The sequence below is a fragment of the Penicillium oxalicum genome, chromosome V, assembly GCF_001723175.1.
Source record: "Penicillium oxalicum strain HP7-1 chromosome V, whole genome shotgun sequence".
Classification (NCBI taxonomy): domain Eukaryota; kingdom Fungi; phylum Ascomycota; class Eurotiomycetes; order Eurotiales; family Aspergillaceae; genus Penicillium; species Penicillium oxalicum.
The window spans coordinates 904,210-922,584 of record NC_064654.1 but is presented as its reverse complement, the minus strand read 5'-3'; the positions used below and the strand labels follow the sequence as shown (position 1 = coordinate 922,584).

General features: G+C 50.9%; 6 protein-coding genes across 6 annotated transcripts; 4 read left to right on the top strand and 2 right to left on the bottom strand.

Moving 5' to 3' along the window:
• Positions 1-539: 539 nt before the first annotated feature.
• On the top strand, positions 540-5,802 carry POX_e06413 (uncharacterized protein; the record flags this gene model as incomplete). Its single annotated transcript, XM_050115235.1, has 11 exons — positions 540-969; positions 1,046-1,257; positions 1,341-2,455; positions 2,846-2,901; positions 2,966-3,123; positions 3,182-3,333; positions 3,398-4,347; positions 4,398-4,532; positions 4,584-4,715; positions 4,775-5,073; positions 5,146-5,802. 11 exons carry the CDS (start codon positions 540-542, stop codon positions 5,800-5,802), a joined length of 4,296 nt encoding a protein of 1,431 aa, XP_049967695.1.
• A 496-nt stretch (positions 5,803-6,298) lies between these two features.
• POX_e06412 (uncharacterized protein) lies at positions 6,299-7,427 on the top strand (the record flags this gene model as incomplete). Its single annotated transcript, XM_050115234.1, has 2 exons — positions 6,299-6,593; positions 6,667-7,427. 2 exons carry the CDS (start codon positions 6,299-6,301, stop codon positions 7,425-7,427), a joined length of 1,056 nt encoding a protein of 351 aa, XP_049967694.1.
• Positions 7,428-7,911: 484 nt separating this feature from the next.
• POX_e06411 (uncharacterized protein) lies at positions 7,912-9,673 on the bottom strand (the record flags this gene model as incomplete). Its single annotated transcript, XM_050115233.1, has 2 exons — positions 7,912-9,361; positions 9,429-9,673. The coding sequence occupies 2 exons, from the start codon at positions 9,671-9,673 to the stop codon at positions 7,912-7,914; spliced, it is 1,695 nt and encodes a 564-aa protein (XP_049967693.1).
• A 728-nt stretch (positions 9,674-10,401) lies between these two features.
• Positions 10,402-13,003, bottom strand: POX_e06410 (Mitochondrial escape protein 2; the record flags this gene model as incomplete). The annotated part of the gene is made up of 3 exons (XM_050115232.1): positions 10,402-10,958; positions 11,017-12,762; positions 12,820-13,003. 3 exons carry the CDS (start codon positions 13,001-13,003, stop codon positions 10,402-10,404), a joined length of 2,487 nt encoding a protein of 828 aa, XP_049967692.1.
• A 258-nt stretch (positions 13,004-13,261) lies between these two features.
• On the top strand, positions 13,262-13,918 carry POX_e06409 (uncharacterized protein; the record flags this gene model as incomplete). The annotated part of the gene is made up of 1 exon (XM_050115231.1): positions 13,262-13,918. The coding sequence occupies one exon, from the start codon at positions 13,262-13,264 to the stop codon at positions 13,916-13,918; it is 657 nt and encodes a 218-aa protein (XP_049967691.1).
• Positions 13,919-17,253: 3,335 nt separating this feature from the next.
• On the top strand, positions 17,254-17,577 carry POX_e06408 (uncharacterized protein; the record flags this gene model as incomplete). The annotated part of the gene is made up of 1 exon (XM_050115230.1): positions 17,254-17,577. One exon carries the CDS (start codon positions 17,254-17,256, stop codon positions 17,575-17,577), a length of 324 nt encoding a protein of 107 aa, XP_049967690.1.
• Between the last annotated feature and the right edge of the window lie 798 nt (positions 17,578-18,375).

Genomic DNA, 18,375 nt, shown 5'->3' with positions numbered 1-18,375 from the left:
GATTTAACGATGAATTCTACGACTTGTTTGAGATGGCGAAGCCAATTTCTTTTTGATGGCACAGTCTTGTCAATACTTGTTCTTCTCAGTGGACCAGGTGTCCCCAGCTCTGCGATGAAAGTGGAAGGCAAATGTAGTAGATGGAATGCGGGGTAGACAACCTGTTGTTGACAGAAACATGTGCACCAGATGGAATGGAATTATGCTTCAATCCTGATCGAGGACTTTGGAGGGGTTCATAACTGAATTTGCCCGCCACAAGGAAGTATCAAACGTCAAAATCAATCGAGTGGATGCCAAAGTCCCCGTCAAAATCCCTAGTGGAGGTGAATGTGTATAGGCATCACTTGTCGAGTGCGGGGTGATCTTTGCGGAGTAGAATCCGCATCGGAGTTGCGCCGATCATCACGGATGACACCATCCGTAAAGCAAATGAGACGTACATAACCAGGTGAGGAAGCCACAAGAACAAGTACTCTGAGGACACCAACAAAAAACCGCCACTAGGTCGGATTACTTGAGCCTACCTCAGATGCATCATGTCTGACCACGAGCACACCAAACCCCCTTCACCAAACCGCGATTACGACCTCACACAGCCCATCACGTCCAGCTCCGGTCTCCGGCAAGGCCTCACATCCTACGGGGACGCCCATTTCTCCCTCTTCCTTCGCAAAGTCTTCATCAAAGCCCTGGGGTACTCCGAAGATGCCCTTTCACGACCGATCATTGGAATTATCAACACGTTCTCGGGGTTTAATCCGTGCCATGCGAATGTGCCTCAACTCATCGAGGCCGCGAAACGCGGGGTGCATTTAAGTGGAGGGCTTGCAGTGGAGTTCCCTACCATTAGTGTGCATGAGTCTTTTTCGCATCCAACGAGTATGTTCTTGAGGAACTTGATGAGCATGGATACGGAAGAGATGATCAAGGCGCAACCATTGGATGCTTGTATTATGATTGGGGTAAGTTGACGTGAATCGGAGGACTGGATCCTTCAAAATGAATAGAAGTAGGTTACTAGCTAACTATCGAAGCGATGTAGGTTGCGATAAGACAGTGCCTGCGCAGCTGATGGGTGGGATCTCGGCAAATAAACCTATTCTCCCTCTGGTCACTGGTCCCATGTTACCGGGCAGTCACCGTGGCCAACGACTGGGAGCATGCACAGACTGTCGCAACAATTGGGCTGCCTTCCGAGCAGGAGAGATGGATGTCGAAGAGATTGCGGAAATCAACGAAGAGCTCGCACCCACGGTACCAAATAATCCTTCAATATAACAGAGATACTGCTCTCGAAGGTTCAATTATACTTACTAGTCGGTTTTTTTTTACCTTAGATCGGTACCTGTGGCGTCATGGGAACGGCAAGTACAATGGCGTGCATCATTGCGGCACTCGGAATGATGCCTTTAAAAGGCGCATCTGCACCCGCCGTATCGTCAGCTCGACTACGACTTGCTGAAGAGACGGGAACCATTGCAGTGGCAGTTGCAAAAGCCCACCGAAAACCACAGGAGCTTCTTTCCAAAGAGTCCTTTCTGAATGCCATCACCGTGTTACAGGCGATTGGAGGTTCGACCAATGCCGTGGTTCATCTGCTCGCCATCGCGAATCGACACCCGGACCTACAAGGCGTGATCACGCTGCAGACCATTGAAGACATTGGCAAGAAAACCCCATTGTTGGTGGATCTCAAACCGAGCGGAGACAACTACATGAACGATTTCCACAACGCAGGCGGGATGCTAGCTCTGCTTTCGGTACTGCGACCCTTGCTGCATCTCGATGCAAAGACAATCAGTGGAGAGACACTTGGACAGGTTTTAGATGTCGCGTCGTCGAAGCGATTGTTTTGTGATGAGCGAATCATTCGGCCACTGTCAAATCCACTCTATCCATCGTCCTCCTTGGCCGTTTTGCGTGGAAACCTTGCACCAAACGGTGCTGTCGTTAAAGCCTCGGCGTCCAAAGATCGGACACTCCTATCTCATACGGGTCCGGCCATGGTATTTGAGAATTCTGCCGACATGGCGCTTCGAATCGACGACCCAGATCTCCCCGTCACAAAGGATAGTATCCTGGTCCTCAAGGGCATTGGACCGATTGGGAACCCGGGCATGCCTGAAGCGGGCATGATCCCCATTCCTAAAAAGTTGGCTGCCGCAGGCGTGAAAGACATGCTGCGATTATCTGATGGACGTATGTCAGGGACCGCCGGCGGTACGATCATCTTGCATATATCACCTGAAGCGGCCTTGCCAGAATCGCCCTTTGGGGTTGTGAGAACAGGAGATATGATTACATGCGATCTGAAGAGCCGCAAGCTCCACGTCTATCTTTCGGAAGAAATTCTGAGCGCTCGGATCTTGCAACGACGGTCACTCCTTGAGGGTGGGGATGGACCTGTCCGGGCGAGACAATTGCGAAGAGGATACCGAGGCTTGTATGAGCGGTCGGTCAATCAAGCCCACGAAGGCACTGATTTTGATTTTTTGACAGCCAAGGGGTGTTGAGAAGACCCTGCTAAATTCTCTCATTTAAAAAAGCTATGGCCGTCTTATTAAAATCATTCCTTACGACCATCAATGTAGATAAACTGTATAACTATAGTTGGTTCTGGACGTTGTACTTGCGAAGCCATCCAACGGGTCTTAAACGGGGTGACGTGCCCTGAACCCTACTTTCCCAATAGAGTTAAATCCCTTGCGCGCGCGTCGCGGACGCGTCTCCCCCGGACAAGCCCATCTGCCAAAGTGCAAGAAGCCAGTGCCGAAGGACAGCAATAAGATCGAGAGTGAAACGAAACCCCCGGAACGCAAAACTTCAATTGATTTGCCATCAGCGGGGGCACTTTCACGATGAGTTTCGATCCTCACCGTCCACGCGGTCGTCCAGCCCGTGAGTCGCCCTGGTACATTGCACATGCCGCAGAACGTATCGCTAACTAAAACCCGTTGACAAGACACGCCGGGAACGACGGTGCTCGCATACACGCCCGATGGACGCCGTGTTATCACTGGAGGCTCAAACTCGGCAATTCGAATCTACACCGTGGACCAGGACGGCGAGCCTAAAACAGTAGATGGGAGCATTGATGGACATTTTGCGATTGGCGCCACGGTAGGGCCGATCACCAAGACGTCAATTCGTGGAATTTGTTGCTAATTAGCGCATGCAGAATGAAGTCGTGCTTCTGGGCGCGGAAGATGGAACTGTCTGGTCCTACGATGCTGCCTCCGGGAAGATGGGGGGTCTGCTTGTTCGATGCGCGTTGCCCGTGAGAGACATTGCGGTGTCGCGCGATGGCAAATGGGTGGCGGTTGCGAGCGAGTGCGTATTGGCAGCCTTTCATAAGCGCAAAAAATTCCACCAGGCTAACGACTGGGACCTCTAGTGAGCTCACTGTCAAAATTGTCAAGATCGAGGACATGACGCAGGTCAAATATCTACGGGAACAAGGAAAGGGTACAAAGCACGTCACATTTGATCCGAATGGCCGATACGCCACCGTCTCCGGAACAGATGGAATTCTGTATGTCTATTCGATGACCGAGGAAGAACCGGAAGCGCTCCGCAAACTAGACGGTGTCATTCGAAAGCTCGAGCCAGACGCGGAAGCCACAGCAAAGGCTGTTTGGCATCCCGACGGCACTGCCTTTGCAGTAGCCGAGGCCACCAGGGATATCTCAATCTATTCGGTGTCTGAATGGAAGAAGGAGAAGACCTTTGCTGGGGGTCACACCGGGGATATTACAGCGCTAAGCTGGGCGCCTAATGGCACGATGCTGGCATCCGCAGGCGCCGACGGACAAATTGTGCTCTGGGAGACCAAGACACAAAAGGTTCTCCAGCGATTCGACTTTGGAAATGTGTTGAATCTGGCGTGGCACCCAAAGAAGAACTCCGTCTCGTTCACGACGTCGGATGGAGAGCTGTTCATCTACGACAACTTTGTGCCCAAGGGTCACGAATTGCAGCTTCAAAAGCCTCTTCAGGCTGCGCCAATTTTCCCTGGGCCGTTGACTGAGATCTCTCACAATGTTCCACAAACTCTTGCTGAGCGCTCCAAAGTCCCCCCGCAGCGGTCCGCACGCGCAGGGTCGCTTGATTCTCTCGACGACATTTTGGGCGACGATGAGGACATGCAGGACTTTGTGGAAGACGACGATGGCGCCGGCTATGCTGACGAACAACGGGCCTGGTATGGTAAGCGGCCTGTGGACGACGAGGACGACATGGGAGAACCCAGCCACAAGCGAGTTTATACGGGACCCTCGCAACCCAAAACTCACTCTCTGCTCCAGCCGGGGAGCACACCGTGGGCAGGCAACCGCAGATATTTGTGTATGTCATGTTCTTTGGATCGTGAGAATTCCTTTGCTAATTTGCTTTAGGCCTCAACTTGACCGGTGCCGTCTGGACTGTCGATCAAGAAACACACCACACTGTTACCGTGGAGTTCTATGACCGAGAGCTTCACCGAGACTTTCATTTCACCGACCCGTACAAATATGATAAAGCGTGCCTTAGTAAGTGTGGCGTAACTTGCGGTCGTTTACTGTGGTGCTGACTGGTTCCAGACGAAAACGGTACGCTGTTCTCCAATAATCCGTCGGACGGCACTCCTGCGACGATATTCTACCGACCACATGAGACATGGACGACCCGAGCGGACTGGCGCACTCAGCTCCCCGAGGGAGAAATGATTCGAGGTAGCTGAGTTTCTCTTGGAAGTGCGTACAGTGGTGCATTGCTAATTATTCAACGACAGCTCTGGCCCTCAGCGAGTCGTACATCGTTGCGGTCACCACGGAGGACTACGTTCGGGTGTATACGCTCTTTGGGACGCCAGTCCGAGTCTATCGGCAGAAAAGCCAGGCTGTGACATGTGCTGCTTGGCGAGACTACATCATGACCATTGGCAACGGACCCCTAGGGCCCGATGGTCGACACACGACCTTACGCTACACGGTGGAGAATGTGAAGCGTGACGAGATCTGCCAGAACGAGGATGTGGTCGCTCTGCCTACCGGTGCACAATTGCAGAGCGTCTTTTTCTCTGACACCGGGGTAAGCTGATCCGATCCACTGTTTCCAAGTCCTCAAATTGCGAGGTACAAGGTGCTAACCGTCCTTCGACAGGACCCGTGCGTGTACGACTCTACCGGTGTTCTTATGGTTTTGCAACATTGGCGCACGCCCGGACAAGCCCGCTGGGTGCCCCTCCTAGACACCAAGCAGCTCTCTCGATTGGCAGGTGGACGAAAAGAGGAGTCATACTGGCCCGTGGCCGTTGCGCAGGAGAAGTTTCACTGTATCATTCTCAAGGGTGGAGATAAACATCCCTACTTCCCCCGACCTTTGCTCAGCGAGTTCGACTTCCAGGTCCCTCTGTCGAGTCAACCGCCCAAAGACCCCAGTGACGCGGAAGATGTAGGCACGGCTGATGGGTCCCGTTTCGAAGAGACGTTTGTACGCGGAAGTGTGCTTCTTTCGCTCTTCCGGGATCTACTCTCTTCTACGAACGCCACTGCCAGTCAGCGTGCCGAGCTGGCGCGGAAGGAACTGGAAATCGACAAGACACTTCTGCAAATGCTGGCCATTGAATGCAGAGAAGGTGAAGAACGTGGTATGAAGGCATTGGAATTGGTCACGATGATGCATGATCGCAATGGCAAGATGATGGAGGCCGCTGCCAAGGTTGCCCAACGCTATGGCCGGGGTGTTTTGGAGGATAAGATCCGCGATTTGGCCGAGCGCCGGGTCTTGGGTATGGGTGACGATGATGAACTGGCTTGAAGTGAGAATTGACATTAGTACCTATACCTATACACTATACCATGAACACATAATGATGCATCGAACTGTTTGAGTTCCGTGGAGTAGATTTTCGCTGGTCGAGATTCTCCGAAGCATAAAATTTCTCTCATCTCGACCTCTCGAGGATCCTGACATTAGCCTCTTCTGTTATGATGTTTACTGATTGTCCAAAATCAACCCACAATCTTTACACGCCTCATCGATTCAAGACCACTCGACCGCGCCGCCACTCTGTTTTGTTGTACAAACCGCCATCGGACACTGCGATTGGCCCGAGTGCTCCCGGCGGCGCACCGGGAAGATTCCGGAGGTCTCGCCCGCCGCATGATTCAACTTCTTTTTCTCTCCACACTTGGTTCCTCGCGAACCTTCCTCTCAACCGTTCTACCAGACAGAACTACGGAGAAAAAGCGACCTCTTTGATTCTCCATGGCATGACCGTACCTTTACACACCACTGCTCAACGCAAGGCAGAATGCCGAAGCTGTCCTCGCATTCGCGCTCTCTCCGCCTGGCGCTGCAGCCACCTACCTCATCCACTTGTCGAAGATCGACGGGTCGTTCGGTCACTTCCTCGCCGCGGAGGACTCTCGCTTTTCCACGCCATGGGATCTTGAGTGATCCATGGCTCCCCACGCCATCAGCAGTGTCTCTTCCCACGGCGTTCTTTTCACCCTCGCGTGTTCGACGAGACGTGAGCGGCCTCGGGGAAGGTCCCAACCAGCAAGACCACAAGCCGCCTGACGAGCGGGTGGTAAAGCTGGGAAAGAGTGAGTAGATGGACTTTCTTTCCCTCCACGACTGAGAGTTCGGTGGCTCATCGTCATCTCACAACCTTTTTAGCTCTGCGGACTCTTTCTCCTCTCCTACCTACAATCCTGTACAACACACTTCCGCCGGAGATTCTCGCGCCCAGCGTCAACCTTCACCTCTTCCCGTCGACACATCCTCACCTTCCTACCGTCAAGGGTCGCACCTTGTATCGCGCCGCACTATGGACCGTCCCCGTCGCCTGGAGTAGCGTTCCTCTGGTTGGGAATGTGAAGCTCAAGATCTTGAGTGAGCGCATGGTGCGTGCGGGCACGATTCTCGACCCTACACATCACGATCAGCACGAATGCGGCGACGAGCGGTTGGTCGTGCGCTGGCAAACTGAGCCACGGACTGATAGCAAACCTTTCCACGAGGCCAAAAGCGAGGCTGCGCCTCAAACCGACGGCGCATCGTCGTCCCGGTTCTTCGATTCAGATCCCGGCCCGAAAGCCGGACAGAGTCATCTTTCTTCGTCGAGCAATGGGACGAATCGAGGACTGAGCGTGCTGTTGGGTGGAGAGGAGCCTATGTTTAAGCTCTCCAAGGAAGGGCAGTTCACGGGACTCTTCATCTTTTCTTTCGATGAGGAGGGTCGTATCCTGACCCACACGATCGAGCACGCGGATGAAGCGAATGGCTGGGATCGAACGTCAAAGTTTGTCACTTTGACAGACTGGCTTATTGGGAAGGCTCGTGAATCTCTCGAACCGACCCCTCATCCCGGCCTGGCCATCTCTTGTGGGAAGCATGGTCTAGCATGCCATCAGTCGGGGCGCTACTGGCGCCAATAAAGTCCTGGGCACTGGTGCTCCATGGCTAGCCGACTGGGCTGAAATGCTTTTTCTCACATGACTCTATTAAAGGCTATCGTCTCTGCTTGTTCTTAGCTGGAGTTTCTCATTCACTCCAAACGAGGATCGAGGTCGACCCTCCCACGACGCACTTTTGATCTGTTGGGCGACTCTTGCAACAAGGGAATCAATTCTTGGTATCAGACCAAGACCATCCGCGCCTATTATGCTACTGAAGCCGACTCTGTTCTCTTTCTCTCTCAGTTGCCGTCCTTTTGAGCCATTGAGTGTAAGATACCCTACGTGTGATATGATTCTTCTCTTCTACGCATTGTCAAAACTGCTTTTGAACAACAACCCCGTGTCATCTTTGTAAATGAAAAATGCTCTTTTGTTACTGGTCGCTTCGATATCAACACTCGAGCCAAAGCCAACCGCGGAAAAACAGTCGGCGAACGAAGCCTCAATGAATTCTATGTAAATATCAAACCCGCAATTTTATCTTCACTTTGACATCCGTAGCCGGCTGGAAAGTTCCCCACGTCGTCCGGTTATTCGGCACACGAAGCTCCAATCCATTGGCGGAAGTAATATTCCACATCGAAATGATACTCGCAGCAGATGCCAGAACAGCCCGTTCGGTAAAAGGATTATTCTTCGGCCCGTAAAGCCCATCTGAAAAGGGCTCGAGACCGGCAGAGCTAGCCCTCTTTGCGCCCGACGACTCGTCCGTGACGATGAAGCGGAGAGGGTCAAATTGGTCGGGATTTGAAACGCGTTGTGAATCACAATTGACCAGGCCGTGCGGGATCATCACGATCTCGCCCTTGCTCAGTTTATAGGTACGCGGCTGGACCGCTTCATCAGTGGATTCGGTCAAGGTCATGTCTGTTTCGAGCTTGCGCAGGGATATTCCAGCGGAGTGTAGCCGGATAGACTCGTAGTAGCACGCCTTGAGAAGCGGGCAGTGTTGAAGCATGTCTTCCATATCGAGCTCGAGTCGGGGCGGCTCGTCGAATGGAAAACCTGTTTCTTGTCGGGTGCGCCGAGACGCTTTAACAGTGGTGGAAATTTCTTCTCGGATCTCTCTGAGCAGCGCGCTGTCGGCGAAGATATGGGCGATTGTCCAAAATGTCATTTTCGAGCTATATTCTACCACGTCCCAGTAAAGAGAGAGGTGACCCACTGCGCTTGCAGTGGGAGACAGATCCAATTTTCGAAACGTCCTCATACGCTCTTTGACCAAGTCGGAAATGTCGTCGAGATCACGCAGCTCGACGCCTGGATCAATGCCGTCGTCCCAGGCATTGAAAGCGCGATAAAACACCGACATGGTGTTGAGAAGCCGATCGCGTGCCGGAAAGGCCGCCGAAATACCAGGTGTAGTGGGAATCCATCGACGCAGACCAATAAACAAGGGAACCAGATTTTTGTCCAGCGTCCAAAGATCAGTGAGGAAGAGTGGGAAATTCTCAACAAAAGCCTCGCCCATCAGGAATGAGCTGAGATTTTGCCCGACAAAGGCCCGTGTCAGTGCGAAGAGGCTGGCTTCGCAGATGGATTGGCCTTCTTCGGGTGCGGACACGTCGGCATCGCGTTCCCACTGGGATTGATCGACGGGACTTCGGCTGAAGCTCACGAAGTTTGGCACGTTGCGCTGCAGGGTTTGTGTCATGGCTTTTGACGCTTCGCTGATAAATGGCTCGCGGTTTATGGTGACTGATATATCGGGGTTTGATGGATGATGTTGAACGGAGCGTGCATTGCGCGCCGAATTGGGGTCGCCAAAGACGTTGGTCAGAGCCTGGTTTTGTAAGGGACTGCTTGAAGTACTTTTTGACGAAAGTATGGCCTTCATCATAGACGGTGAAACAACGGCTTGATAAGTCTCACCGCGGAGGTAGACGCCAAAGATGGACTCCCTCGTCGAGTCGCTAGGAAATATCAGTACATGAAATTTAACCTCGAACCTTTTCAAACCCCCTTGCCTCCAGCACTCACCGTAATGACTCCAAAAAAGTAAGATGATTCCATAAAAACGAAATACCGTGGCCTAGCCAGGGGATCCAATATGGCGCTGTTTTGGGGCGTCGAGACTCTCTCCCATTTTGAGCAAGCGGGCGACTCTGAGCACCAGAAATGAAGCGAGTCGCAATGCATGTAATCGCCAACACGGTAATCAGCGTCACCCATTTGAGACTCAGTGGCTCATAATTGGTCGTTTGGATAAGAGAAAAAGCTGTCATGTTGTGCTCATCTATCAAGGTGGATAGCGTCCGGCAAGGATTCCTGGGGAAGTAACTGTTGGGCTGGCTGTCTGCGCAGTGTCAACCCGCGTTGGTCTCTGCGCAGCAGTCCAGCAGATGACACTCAATTAGTCAAGAAATAGGTCAACAGAAATTCAAACACTCTGTTGTGGTCAGTGGACTGAGAACAATTTGCAAAGTTTTGTCTTGCTTCTAGAACCCTCGAAGAACATGTTGAAACGGTCGATGGGGGAGAGGGATGATCCATCACAAGCTGCTTATCTCATCAATCGCGATTCATCCTGGATCATGTCCACACTTTTAGTTGACGCACCCCAGCTGCCTTGAATGCAGTTACTGAAGACGGAAAGTCTAGGCCGCTTGTGTTATGGATCGTGAGGTACGGGTGGGTTTATTGCAAGCTTGCGTGTTTATTCGCCTCAATAGTGGGCCAAGGTCTGTCAATGACCGTCAGTCGACTCGCTTCTGCCCCTGCGATCTCTCGTTCAGCGATCGACCTGCATTCTTTTTTTTTCTTCAATAGACGAACCAGTTTCCAATCGCACGCTCTTGTCAGTAGCATAATATTAATTGGTCATCGAACTATGTACATGGTCCATTAATGGTTGATCTGAGGACCTTTGCTTTGCGGAGATGATGGGTACGAGAAATGACGCCAGCAATCAATCAATAGATCCATTGTATCCTTCAACATAGCCGCGTATGGCTTATTTCTCATGTTGCAATAGCTTGGACAAAACTGCACTGTCTGCCTCATATTTGAGAATCTTGGACTGCGATCCTTGGATCTTGTGCAAAAGCCATTCGATACGGGATGTCAATTCCCGAGGCTGCTTCGGCAGTGATCCAAGCAATTGCAACTCCTGCTCGTACTTGCTAATGCTTTTATTTTCCTGTCCGATGAGTTTCCCGAGGATTGACAAGTCAAGCCGACCCTCCAGAGTTCTGTTCTCGATCAAGCGTTGGAAAGCGGCTTGGTAGACGGGCTTGCCAGGCTTGATGTACTTGGGGAATCCTTGGACAGAGGTGACCGAGATAAGTTCCGCTTGCTCGAGAGCTCGTAGAGTAGCCTCGCCGTTCTCTTTAAACATGTCTGATAGGAGGATCTTGTTGTACAAAAGGGAACCGTCCTTGGCGTGAGCCAACGACTTGATCAAGTGCCAGGCTTGCTCACGAGTCCATTGCGGAGTGGCCGAATCTGTCCCGAGGATGAAGATTTTCATGATCTCAGAAGCCGATTGATCGACGATCCGGTTGACCGCAGCTATGTGATCAAGTTAGCATTAAGCGTTTTTGGTTAGACTCGCCACGAGAGATCATACCTTTTGGCGTTTCTCCAGCCTCAATGCGATGGGCCATGAACTCAAGATCAGTGATACGCCCACCCAAAACTTTGATACAATCATCTAGACCAGTCAAGTTTCGTGCCGGCTTGTTGTCAGACACATTTTTGTGGCTCTCTGCTTCCGTATCGAGGTGGCTCATCACAAAGCGGCGGCCCACTTCGGGGGAACAGTCCCCCAGGCCGATAGTCCGGAAGACTTGGTTCGGTAGTGCCTTGCTCAATGGCTTCGAGTACGACGAATCGGTAGTGAGGAAGATGACATGGGCAATGTTGGAGGTAGTCAAACCGGCAGCCCACTCTGTGAGCTTGTCGAGAACAATATCGCCTTCAGAATCATAGGCAAAGTTATCAATAATCACCACGGGTCTCTTCTCAGGGTGTGCTTCCAAATACTCGTCGTCACTAATGTTGGCGTCCTTGTCGTTCTTATTTCGACTTTCAAGTGCGACGCGCTTCATAGCAACTGCCGTGTTCTGCCAAATTTTGCTGAGCTGAGCATCCAAGGTTTCGCTGAAACCGGCCTTGGTCCCAATCATTCCTTGCGCGGCCAGGTCAATCCAACTGCTGATGCTGTTCATCCACGAAAAGATAGGTCGATATCCCACTTGAGCTGCAGCTCGGGAGATCTTGGCGGTGTCTCCTCGCGCATCTTGTAGTTGTTTGCAGTCGATGACAACCTTGTATTTGTGGTCTTTCAATGCCTGGTCAAACACAAGCTCTCGTTTTCCAGAACCCCGAGGACCATGAATGACAATGAAAGTCTCCACTGTCTCTGTCAGCCATGCTCGCAGCTGCGAAATATCATTTTGTCGATCCTCCCAGATCGCTGCTAGGCCTCGAGGATCTGTTCGCCGGTTGCCAAAATACATTCTATTCGCTTTGCTCACTTGCCTGCGGATCCACTGGATCGCCGCATTGTCCTCGGTGTGGTGAGAAGCCTTGATCTTCAATGTGATGAAGAATGTGCGAATTGGATCAAAAATGATGACTGTGAGGGTGGCAAGCAAGGCTGCAAGAGCAGGGATAACAATACGCGGATGATTCATAATCCAATCTTTGATGACAGACAGCTTGATCTTGCGCTCGTAGTTGATCTTGAAGCGAGTCCCTGCTTTACCGCCCCCTTCAGCCTCACGAACGACGTAGCCATGCATGCAATTCCGTGCCATCACCGCAAACCGTGGCCGGCTGAAGCGCAAGATAGCGTACCGCGGCTCGACTTTGGAGTCAGAGGGCTGAGGCTGAATATCCAGAAGTTTTCCAAATGGACGAAAGAGAGTATAGAGAGTCTCCTGGGTGAGTTCAACTGCTTTCCCCTCGGCAGAGTCTGGTAAAAATTCAACTCGCAGGGTTTGGCTGGGAATTCTGGCCATATCTTCAATCCAGGGTCGGCCTTGCACGAGATCTGCTTCCGAGTTCTGCAAAGGGCTATACCAAGGTCTGATCGGATTTTTCTTCAGATGATCTTGAATCGCTGCTCTGAGCTCTTCGTCGCTTGTCTCGGGGTTTCTGGCATATTTAATGAATGCTCCGCCTTCCTTGTACCTCGGGACCACTTCTTTAACCTCAAGTCCAAGACTCTTCGGACAAGCCAGTCGAGCAATCGCTTCTGGATCAGATGCTGCCAGATCTGGGCGATTAATCTTTTTCAATGTCCCCTCTAGAGGCTGTACGTGGCTGAGAGGACCGCGCAGGAACCATTGTAGGCGCTGCGGGAAGATGTCTTAAAGCTGGAGTATCAGTCTGGATTCAATCAAATAACTCGGCAACCTTCACATACTGTTCAGATAGAGAATTCCTTCATTCTGCTCGAGCTTAATGTGCCCAGATTGAACAGAAGATGCATTGCGTCGGCTGATTGGCGGGAAGCATCGAGGAGGAGTCAGTCTTCCCCTCATATGAGAATGACTGACTCGGCCACTTGTGGCCCATAGCGAGACTCTTCCCATCGGGGGAGCTCCCATCTTGAGTGCAGGTCTCATCGCATGAGAGAACAAACACCGCAGCCAGGCCTTGTGTCAAAAGGAAAGAACAAGGTTTGGGTCCTCCATGAGCGATGGCCATGACGTCGTGCAGGTCTTATCGATAGCCGTACCTGGCGCTTCCTTATCGCTAAGCACGTGACCTGTCACTTTCTCTCTCATAGCCACGTCCTCGGCGCAGCGCAGTGTGCTCAACATTCAAACATACAAATTAACAAGCACCTGACAAACTACATCACAATGGGCTGGCTTTGGAATTCAAACACATCAAGGGAGGCGCCCAAGGAAGTGCCCAGCACATCGACGCCCGGCTCCGAGTCAAAGACAAATACCATCCCTCCGTCCAAACAATTATCGCCGGACGAACAAGCCGACTTGGAATTCAAGCAAATCCTCGCTGAGCTCCAGCAAGCAGACGCTGAGCTCAATTCAAGTCAAAGGAGAGGCCCCGAATCATACAGTGGAACCACAACTGCGCCAGCCAACCCTGACACGAGCGCGCCTCTCGCGCAACCCGCATCTTCTATTGCGCCAGAATCTCTATACGCGGACTCCATGTCCTGTCGCACGGCATTCGACTATGCTTTCTTCTGCCAATCTTTCGGTGGCCAGTTTGTCAATGTCTATCGTTACGGTGAGCTGCGATCGTGCAGCGAACACTGGGACAATTTCTGGCTGTGTATGAAGACCCGCGGATGGTCGGATGACTTGCGAAGAAAAGCGATTCGGGCGCACAACCAGAAGAAAGCGATCAAATACAAAACTGGGCCAAGCAGTGAGGATGTTTGGGACGTGAGACTTGAGCCGGCGTCGGACTCCTTCAAGGGTGACTTTGCAGCCCTTGAAAAAGAAATGAAAGTGGAAGAGGAGATGAAGCAGCAGGCTCCCTCCACATGAGAAGTCGTTGCGCGCTGCTCTGGTGTGTTTCAGTCTGCCTGTGGAGGCTGGCAGTATCATTTCAACCGTTTCTAGCACATGCTTGGTGCTTGAAATGGGAATCTGTACTATAATTCAAGATATCCGGGGAACTTGTTCATTTTTCCCCTCCAAAAGATGCATTGCCTGCTATTTACAATCTTCACACATATTTTTGGTTGGATTTTTGCCATTCATGTCGTAGTTATGGGCATCGATTCATTCGCGAAGATGATGGATTGGATTTCGTGGGAGCTTCAAAAGCCGTCTTTTTGCCGTCATCCGGCGAGTGAGACATTTATTATTCCAGACTTTCTGCTATATCATCCAGTCGAGATGTAGCATCGACGCTAGAAGAGCAGTCAACTTCACCTACTACAGAGATCTGCACCATTGAATGTAAAGGTATTAAGGACGGGACTACGCAAGGAAGGTACGACAGGAATAAGTACTAATGGAATATTAGATTCGTGTTCTGTACAGAATTCGATAAACATATCGCTCCTGGAATCTTATTTATTGGTATTCTCAAAAAAAAAAAAACGCAATTTTTCGTTCCTGACCGAGAACCTTTCACCCTCATTCCTCTGCAAAAAGTTGAACGCCCAGCATGTGCCTCGACATGCAATATCCAAATCGTGGGCCAAGAATGAATACGGTATACTCAACAAGCCAAGACTGCCGGTCCACAGGACCGGGACGTGCATACGGGGAGGCTCTGGGAAACCCCGACAGTTGGCCGTCGAACAAGTCCAAACTGTACTCCAAAGTTAGAATCCTTCCCATGTGGCCCCCAAGGTCCCACATACTGTAAAATGCAAAAGTGTACTGTAAGAGCATTTATGAGGCTGCCTCTTGCCTTCTCTGTAAGGTCGTACTGTACAGGAGTTCCTGCAGCAGTGCAGCATCACGGCTGATGTGGTTTTTATTTGACGTTACAGATACTCACAAGGTACCGTATTCAAGATTGAAAGACCAATGACGCTCGGTGCAAAGCTGCGAACCGAGGCCAACCCCCCCATTATTCATCTCCCAGTTGGAAAAGCACCTTTTCCACCTCGTGCAGTGCAGGACCCGATGATTCCGAGACGTTCCGAAATAAAGTCCGCCCCGGAGTAGTCAGCGTTGTTGCATGCGCCGGTGAACCCAAAGCGGACTGGGGATCTCGGGTGAAACCGGACCATCCGCCTTCGAGACGTGCAGACCGCTGTCCGCACTAGTGAACTAGTGATTTAATATGAGGGAACGGGCACAGGCCACAGCCACGCTGGGAGAGGGAAGACTTGAATCCGAGCACAAACGGTACGCTAGGCGTCTTGAATTTTGTTCTTTCGATGATTGGGTCTACGCTGGACTGTGCTGGAGGTCTTGGAACCGCGCATATTAGTCTCGAAGACTGGACCATGTGAATTGGGTATGAGTACGGTTGTGTAATGACTGAACATAAGGCATGCACATTGCACTTTGTTTTGCGCATGAATGTATGCATGTAGAATCCAAATAGATCTCCATTGGAGATTTGTTTATACCCAGTATCTAGATTACATGACTATTTCATGCTAACGCATAGTGGAGATTACATAGGTATGGGATAGCAAATAGTCAACCCTGCAGGGTCATGCTGCATTGTCATACTGTGTGCCGTGGATGGCGAACGGCCTCGGCAGTATAATCCGGCTAGGAAGAGAGCCTGAGTGGAATGTATGTTTGAATTTCACACCAAGTCTCAGACATGATTGAAGGACATGCGGAGGAGCCAACCTAGGGACGTCAGACAGAAGCACTAACAGTGAGCAAGACTTACCCATGGATCCTTTCTTCCCAGTGGCAAAGGTAGAATTGCCAACCGTGTGGTTCGATCGATCTGGGGTCCTTTGGTTAGATGCTGATCTTTTGATCGTCCACTTAGGAATGAGACTTCAAGATACATACATACTGTAAGATCTGATTTGCTTGGTCTCGATTCGCTCTCCATGCTTGCACCGTTCCGACGATCACCCTGTATTTTGAAGATACACGCTGTACGCAACTACGCATAGTCATGACGACCGTACTTTCAGTCCGTTTCACAAGATAGATTACACCTACAGTATAACCTAAATGGATCGCCCGCCGCTATCGAGGAGTTGGCCGATTATTGATCACTATAGGTTCCACCGAGCGGAGAAGCCGCCCGCTCCCGAGAATTGATGAATTGGATGTATGACGATGTATGAGAATGGAGTACCATGACTATAGACCATGACTATAGATACATACTGGGCAGATGCAATAATGAGCGGGATTGATCAAGATGAGGATGGTTTTTCCTTGCCGAGTCGAGACTTGGGATTTCTGCAAAGATACCTCCAGTTAAGCACATATGCAAATGACAGCGAAAAGTAGGCAGTGAGGCACACCAAACGTCGATCTTATCAAAGGGCTGGTGGCCGGAGTACTAGAGTGTGGATTTCTCGAGCTTCAGGTCTACAGTGTTGAGTGTACATATGTACTACTTCAATGAATGGAAAGTTTGTCGTTCAAGCGCGAGAAAGTGTATGTGTATTCTTATCTACATCCTAATAGGTTCATGCAGCGCTCGGCTCGGATAGGTGAAACATATACCGATTTGCAATTAACAAGCGCAGAGTCTATTCAATTTTTCCCCCAGTAAAGACGATGATCCAGCCGAATGGAAGAAATAGCACAATCATAGACATGGGTTTCATACAATATTGACAGCTTTCTTCGTACACGTTCGATCGTAGCTGATGTAGGCTGTCCAATGATGATTGTAGACAGGAGCGAGCTTCTCGTGCAACGACGATGCTAAAGATTTGCACATGCTTCTTCAACCTGAACCGACGTTCCCTAGATAGGTGCCCGTACAAAGGTGAACCTTGACATCTCCGTCTCTGTTATATTTTTTCTATTCCAATGCTATGTATAGAGCATAAGTGAACACATGTCTATCTTCTCGCCCATTCTCCACAAAGCATTCCTTTACCCCAACCAACTGATCGCCGCAAAGATCTTCATACCTGGGGAAGCGACATTCGCACCTGTCAGGAGGGGCTATGGACCACGAAAGAGTGGAGGCGAGGGTCACCGATCTGGAGCATTCGCAATCGGGCATGTCTCTATGATTGCAGTGATGTGGCTACTACCAGTGTAGATGCACATTATGGCAGAGTATGTGACGTTGAAATAAACACAACCCATGCCTTACTACTGACCACTGGCTACTGGCTACTGACTCTAATCCATGAATGACAAGTTTTCCGTCTCAGGAGAGAATATCGCACCGACGTGTTTCTCCACGAAGCAGAATAGCCCAAATGAATGGAAGAATAGGGGGTTTGCGTTTCATTGGCGTGAAATCTACACCATTAGTTTACTTCGTGAAAGGGGGAAGAGGTGCGCTAGCGATCTCAATTTTCGACCAAGCCGCGATAAGCAGTTCGAATGGACTCCAAAAAACGAGCCAGGGTGAAATCGACACCAATCCGGATGCAGGATGGGCATGCGGGAAAGACAGGCTGGACAGGGACGCCGATTTCGGCGAGCGGAGGGGAGGGGAGGGGAGGGGAGGAGAGGAGAGGCGAGAGCTGACTACCATCAAGACCTCGGGAATCTTTGGTCCCGTGCACTGGCTTGGGTGATTGGAGATGAGGGGAGAGGTACTCGTTGCAGGCTCGTAGAGAGTTTTGGAAAAAAGAGAATTGCTGATTGGGTGATGTCGGGTGGCCTTGCTCGATTCATTTAAAAGGATTGGCTGGCTGTGTCAAGGGTGGGGGGAAGTCTTCTTTGACTCGGGCTGCAGGAATGTCCCGGGCGGCTGCTGTGAGCAAGAAGGTCAGTGAGTTCACTCTAAACTGCAGTCAGTTAGATGCACATGCACATGAGTGGGACTGGGAGTTCTGGAGATGTGTTTAGCCATTGCGTGGTGTGTTGGCTGGGCGGAAGGGGGCGGGGAGGAGACTCGGGAGAGGAACGGCAGAATTACTGGTATTGTATGTAATGGAGTATTACCCATGGCCAGGCTCGGTATCTGTCGATCGGGTGTCAGAAACAATAATTATAATAATACATGAAGTACAATAGTCTATTGGCAAGAATGGATGCGCGTTGCTCTTCTCATTTGGTCAGAGGTGGGATTCGATTTGTAAGGCGGTCGACTCTTCAAGGTTGCATTTTGACCATGGCATTATGATGAGCTTCTGCTGTAGCCACGGACGAGCCGATTCAGTCGCCCGACCCATGGAAACGTGCCTCGAGACTCTGGCGCAACCTACCATGTCGTTGCAAATCATCTTGTTGACACAATGCCATACCGTTTTGATCCATCAATTCTCGTAGACTGTGCTATACATCGGCAAGTCCTTCTCGGATCTGTGCTGGTTGCTTGTTCTGTATGAATGGTTCAACCCCCAATGCAGCCAAGCCAGTTTTCTTGCTTG